Genomic DNA, 6,439 nt, shown 5'->3' with positions numbered 1-6,439 from the left:
GTTACCCAAGCAACTAGACGGGGCATTAACCCTTTACTATTAAATGCTACTTTTTATTATTTTCGTTGTAATAGTCGGAGGAGCTTCGACTGGTAGAGGTCATCAAGGGTGTAGGGGGCCTTGGCCTGAAACTGGTCGGATCAGAGCATCATGGGACTTTCATCTCCGAGGTCACACCTGGGGGCGTGTCCTGGATGGACGGGAGGCTTCTTATGGGGGACCAGATTGTTGAAGTGGATAATTATGACTTAGGTGGGTGGTGAAATTTTGTCAACCTTTGCTGGAGAGTTTTTGAAGATATAAGATACTATGCTTTGGTTACATCCATGAATCAATCAGATCTTTTATTCTTGTTAACAAGAAGAAGCTTGCAGGAAGCAGCTAAATTATGCCTGGTTGCAGAAATAATACTTTTGATAAGTTCATATAAATTATTAGTCGTGGTCGTCATTTTGTATTTAACTGTTTAACTGGGTTATATGTATGGTATGCCACTAATGAATACAAGCTATTGTGTAGGCTATCACTTTGGGCATTCATGGCCCTCATGCACAGAACATTCATATAAACGTCTATCATTCTAATGCTTATTTTGCAGGGGGCCGGTCCCATTTGGCAGCTGCTGACTACATTCTGGTGAGTTGCTAGATTTATGTTCTATGGCCGGGTCACATACTCATACAAACAAAACATCATAGTGCCGTCCTGGTACTGCATTACTCACATAGCTGTTCCTGATGCTCGGAGCTGTCCTTGGTGCTGAATGACCCTTATGTTGCTCTCCCTTGTGCTGTATGACTCTCAGAGCTGTCCTTGGTGCTGAATGACCCTCACACAGAGCTATTCCTGCTGATGTCTGATCTCAGAGCTGTCCTTGGTGCTGAATGACTCTCACAGAGCTGTCCCTGCTGCTGTCTGGCCCTCAGAGCTGTCCTTTGAGATGAATGACCCTTATGTTGCTCTCCATTGTGCTGTATGACTCCCACATAGCTGTCCCTGGTGCTGAATGGCTTTCAGATCGTTGTGCCTAGTAGAAGACAACAAAGTTTGAGACTCTGTTTTACTTGTCTATTCGATCTCCATTCACTGGAATATTGTTCTTTTTCAGAATCTACCAGTGGGGACTATAGTTTCTCTGATGGTTTTATACAATCCAGAAGGTGGGTTTTGAAAATATCTATACATAGTAATATGTAATTGTTCAAAGTGGATCATATGTACAGTTACTTCGAAAGTGAATATGACCAAGGATATTCTGTTCTGGTAGTTAATTGTAATCATGTGCCATGATGGAGCACATTATCACTAGGTTATACGTTATAAAACTAAGTCACTGAATAGTTTGTGGCCACATGAACTTCTAGCACCTGTAAATGAATACTGGGCTCACCTGTGCAAAGACTTCACTGCTCCTTTCCACTCCTCACAGGAATGGAAGAGTACTACAGGACAATCCAGTGCTGTCCAGGATGACAGAAGTTCAAGTGAATGGGAACCAAAGCTTCACATGTTGCCAGGGACCAGTGCCCCATCCCACTTCCATGTTATTGCCAAAAAAGGTTAACGTTAACTTATCAGTTACTGTAAATGCAGAAACGTTCCTGGTTGTCTAATGTACATGTTCGCGTTTTTCTCACTTCAAATTTACCTCAAATTTAAAACCACCGCAAAAATTTTTCAATTGCAGTAAGAGACTACAGTGCATGGTGCTAGCGCAAACTTCAAACCATCGCAAAGTCCTTTTTCCGGCTACTGCAAAATTTAATCCTCGCAAACTTAAATGCACTTACAGTACTACCCTTATACTGTAAATTGTCATGTACTTTATATGTTTCATTTCACTAGCGATGAGGCTATGTTTACTTCTTTAATGGCTGATATGTTTGTCATATCTGTTGAGGCTAAGTGGTGACTGTAGGACAAACATGCATTTCTCTATATGGCTATTATCAATTTAGTGATCTAGATCTAGTTTACTTTCTTCCTTCTCTTGTAGCAAAAATGATAGAAGAAAACTCATGGAGTATATTGTGAGCATAAATTTATGTGTGTGTGTAAATACACAATAAAGAAGAAGCTTTCAATAAACACATTGTCAAGACAAGTGTTATAATATATAATATGATATACATGTACATCACATCAGATACTTGTAACAGTAACCAGAATATGAGATAGATGTAGAACAACGTTAGTATTTTATATAAATGAAACATAAAAATGTATAAAAAAGTGATACATGGAGACAATCCATGCTATCTCAGATATGGCTTAGAATGTGGTAGGACCAGGGAGTGTTTATGGGGGCTACTGCAATTTATCAGTTGTTCTGCATGTCTATTCTGCACAAATTATATCTAATTACCGTTAAGGTCAACTTTTTCATTGCCCACACATAACTCAAGGGTCCTATTAGCCATAGTGTGATAACTGGTTGCATGGTTGAGGAAATGATTCTTATACAAAACAGACAGACCTGGTCCATGTTGAGAAGTTCAGATTACTACTAATCAGTATAAAACTACCTCATCTCTATGCCTTTCCATATTGAGATGTAAGATTCATAGTTCTATTGGTACAATCAGTCATAAATCCTTATCTTAAATGCAGGATGTAAAATACATGTACCATAAAATGGCTTACTGCTTTCAAAGGTAAAAAAATGTATTAATACCTCTTAAAATTTCATACAAAATTGTTTAACCATCTACCACTACTGTTGTAATTCCATATTAACAAAATCCCTCTGTAAAATTAACACCATTATCCAAACATCTCCTTTAATCTCTGTAAAGCTTATTTTCTAGGATTGCACTATATCTTAACATACTCCCCACACTGAACAACTAAAGCTCACTAGATAAATACCAAAAGTCTTCCCAAAATAGACTCTTATTTACATCAGCTGCCATGCACCAAGATTTATGCCATCAATAAATAATATATAGCACAACATAAAAGCTTTACTAATTTAAAAGGTACTGGGTACTTCTATGCAGATGCATAAAATCACAAAATCTGTTGAAAATCCGACCATTACCACATTTGCAAAATAAAATAGGCTTATTACATGTATTCCTTGTTTGAAATGCGACAATGAACTTTTGTAAAAATTGATTTAAAAAAAATCATTATACTTGCAAGAAGCAATATGTTAAACAGCTAATGCCCTGAGAGTGAAACATGTTTGGTCTGAAAGTGGAAAGATAAACCAACTTCACTTTTACTGTCCCATGATTTTTGTGAAGTTTCTTATCAATGGCAGAAAAATGCAATTTTTATGTTGAGCTTCCATGATTCATTCTGAGGGATGAATTAGTCACTTTGATACAAAGGTTGAAAAACAGCTAAGAAAGTCCTTTTTGTTACAGTAAAAATAAAATTGGTTTTCTTTGTTTTTTTCATGAATGAGTGCATAACCAGGAAAAATTTTTCACTGAGTTTCCTGCTCTGCTGCTACCCTTACCCCATCTGCCCCCCACCTGTAGTGGTCAGCCAGCTGTGCAGTCAGCAACAGCACCACCAGCACCAACGACATCTCAAGAGCCGAGAAACGCCAGGCCACAGCAAGGCATGCCAGAACCATCCCAACAACTACAGCGTACCGTGAGAGTCTCTCGTACCACAGACTACCATTCAGGATGTCCATCGTGGAGGCACAGACAAACCCTTCCCTGAGACGTGTGCCAAGTGCAGACAGTAGAGTGCGCACTTCGATGGACTTGACGTAAGAGACCAAGTTGGTAGTTTTTGACAGGACAATCACAGCAAGAGCAGCCAAGGTTGCCCATACGATTAACCAGGCCTCGAACAGTACAGCCAGAGAGAGGAAGATGAGAGTGGTTGCAATCAGAGATTGGGCTAGTGGGTCTATCTGGAGACTAGCGGGTAGAGACACCTGGACTCCTTTGTGCCTGAGGACAAACCATGTTATTGCTATCCCTGCACAGGCAAGGGGAATCCACTGTCCATAGAAGACACCCAAAAGAACAGAGGACACCGTGGCTGCAGAGAGTAGACTCACTTCAGCAAGAGACCGAGACATGGTGAGTTTGGGCAAGGATGGCTTGGGAAGGTTCAGACTGGGTAGAGAGGCACCAATTCCCATCTGTCTTGCCACATACCACACAACTGCTACACCTGCTGCAACAACAGACCACCACTGGTCATAGCAGTAGCCAAGAAGCAGGCAGGCTACAGTCGCAATCACAAGGATGAGAGCTTCTTTTGAGGGAGAGAAGGAAGGTGACAGTTTTGGAACCTTAGCAAAGAGTCCTTTCTGACCAAGTATGTAAGTCACTCCAAGAGCAGCAACTACCCCTAAGGGGATCCACTGAGCATACAGTACCCCAATTGCTACAGCACTGGTACTGGCTAAAGCTAGACTGCTAACTGCAAGGGATGGACGTGAAAGACTCGGTCGAAATATGGCTGCAAGGGTTTCAGCTGTTGGCCGTAGCTTAACAGCAACAAGGACTGCAGCTAGAGCACAAACGATTGCTGCAGAAATCCACTGGGCATACAAAATGCCTGCAGCCAGAGCTGCTGCAGCTCCAAGCAGCAGGATAACAGCACCCATGGGAACAGGGGGAAGAGACTTCTGTGATACTGCAGGGAGAAGATACTTCCAAGCAAGGTAACCTATGATTACAGCAGCAACAATGCCAGCTAGTATCCATGGTACATAGACAGCTCCAGTAGCAGAATTAGCAAGAGAACTGGCAACAAGAGAGCAGGCAGCTCCAAGGAACAGGCTTACGGGCCGATATGGGAAGTTAGGCCGTGGTGGGAGCGTAATCGATGGGAAAGACTGTAAAAGCCCACTTTGGTTGACTATGTAAGTAAGCATGAGAACACCAACAATCCCTGCAGGGATCCACTGGGCATACAGAACTCCTAGAGCAATGGCAGACAAAGCTGCAAGCAGGAGCACTACTACAGGGAGTGGAACAGCGGAGAGGGCAGACAGAGATGGTTTGGGCAGAGAGGGCATTGAGGCTGTGATCCCACTTTTCTTGACTAAGTAGCCTGCTGTTAGACCCCCAACAAGCCCTGCTGGGATCCAAGTGCTGTAAAGGATGCCTGCTGCAATGGATCCAGCAAGAGCCAGCAGGAGAAGTAATGGCATGTATGGAACGTCAGACATGGCAGGAGGACTTGGAGTCAGCCCATAGTGATGAGCGCCATGTACGACAAACAGGACGCCAACAATCGCAGCGGGTATCCACAGTCCATACACAACCCCTACTGCAACAGCACCCACAGGGATGAGGACATGCATCCCAGCTTGTGCAGTCTGGAGCAGAGATGCACTTGATGGGGATGGAAGTGTCAGTCCACGTCTGTTGGCCACGTAGCCAACTACACTGACACCAGCAACGGCTGCCGGTATCCACTGGCCATACATAACACCGATTGCAACAGAGCTGATGGCAGCAATGAGCAGTAGGGCTGGCAGCACAAATGCTTGGGATGGCACAGCCAATGAGGGAAGTGACTCCAGTGCACCACTCTGCTTGACTACATATCCAGTAGCAAGGGCACCAACAATGGCTGCAGGGATCCATTGACTGTACAGGACCCATAGAGCTGCAGAACCCCCTGCAGCCAGCATCAGTGTGAGGGGTAACAGGTAGCCTCTTGCAGACACTGCAGGAAACTCAGGGATAGTGGAGCCTAGTCCGGAGTTTTTTAAAAAGTAGCCCAGGGCCATAACACCGACAATTCCGGCGGGAATCCACTGAGCATACAAAACTCCAAGCACTATAGTCCCGACAAGGGTAAGCAAAAGAGACAGTTGTGACAAAACTTGATTTGAGGGTGGTGAGGGAAGTGAAAAGGACTGTCCAAGCTTAGAGATAACATACAAAGCAATGCATGCAGCAACAACTGCTGCAGGAAGCCACTGTCCAACTAACACCCAGACTGCTATTGATGCGGCACTAGAATGCAGTACCAACAGAGCCAGCTTAACATTATAGCTAGAAAGTGAACTAGCAGAGGGAGGTGAGAAAGATAGTCCAAACCAATAAACAGCCAAGATGTGTGCACCCACAAGTGCTGCTGGGATCCACTGTCCATACAACACTCCTAAAGCTGCTGATCCAGCTACAGAGAGTAGAATCAGCAGACACTGCACTACAGTCTTTACGGTGGCTTTAGAGGGAGGGGACAGAGAAACACCTTGTCCGAGTCGATAGACAGCATACACGCCAAGCAATGTGCCAGCTATTGCAGCAGGAATCCACTGGGCATACATAACTCCCACAGCTACAGTACCTACCACCGCTGCAAGCAGCAGGGATGGCAATGCAATTCCTCCGGAGGATGTGTCAGGGAGGGAGACCCACTGACGCTGCTTTGCTACTGCAGCTGCTGCCATCGCAGCAACCACTGCTGCAGGGATCCACTGACTGTACAGAACACCAATAGCCACCGC

At 44.0% G+C, this 6,439-nt stretch overlaps 1 protein-coding gene across 2 annotated transcripts in view; it reads left to right on the top strand.

Annotated features, from left to right (window-relative positions):
- LOC118413469 (inaD-like protein) overlaps positions 1-3,120 on the top strand; it is a 9,011-nt gene extending 5,891 nt beyond the window's left edge. For both annotated transcript variants that reach the window (XM_035816873.1, XM_035816874.1), the window contains exons 6-9: positions 75-252; positions 599-636; positions 1,109-1,160; positions 1,430-3,120. In XM_035816873.1, the coding sequence (XP_035672766.1) occupies positions 75-252; positions 599-636; positions 1,109-1,160; positions 1,430-1,473 (312 nt within the window). In that variant the 3' untranslated portion in view covers positions 1,474-3,120. The remainder of the gene's footprint in view (positions 1-74; positions 253-598; positions 637-1,108; positions 1,161-1,429) is intronic.
- The last annotated feature ends 3,319 nt before the right edge of the window (positions 3,121-6,439 follow it).

The sequence above is a fragment of the Branchiostoma floridae genome, chromosome 4 (assembly GCF_000003815.2).
Source record: "Branchiostoma floridae strain S238N-H82 chromosome 4, Bfl_VNyyK, whole genome shotgun sequence".
Classification (NCBI taxonomy): Eukaryota; Metazoa; Chordata; class Leptocardii; order Amphioxiformes; family Branchiostomatidae; genus Branchiostoma; species Branchiostoma floridae.
Note: the sequence above shows the minus strand (reverse complement) of the source record. Positions and strands in the feature narration are given on the sequence as shown.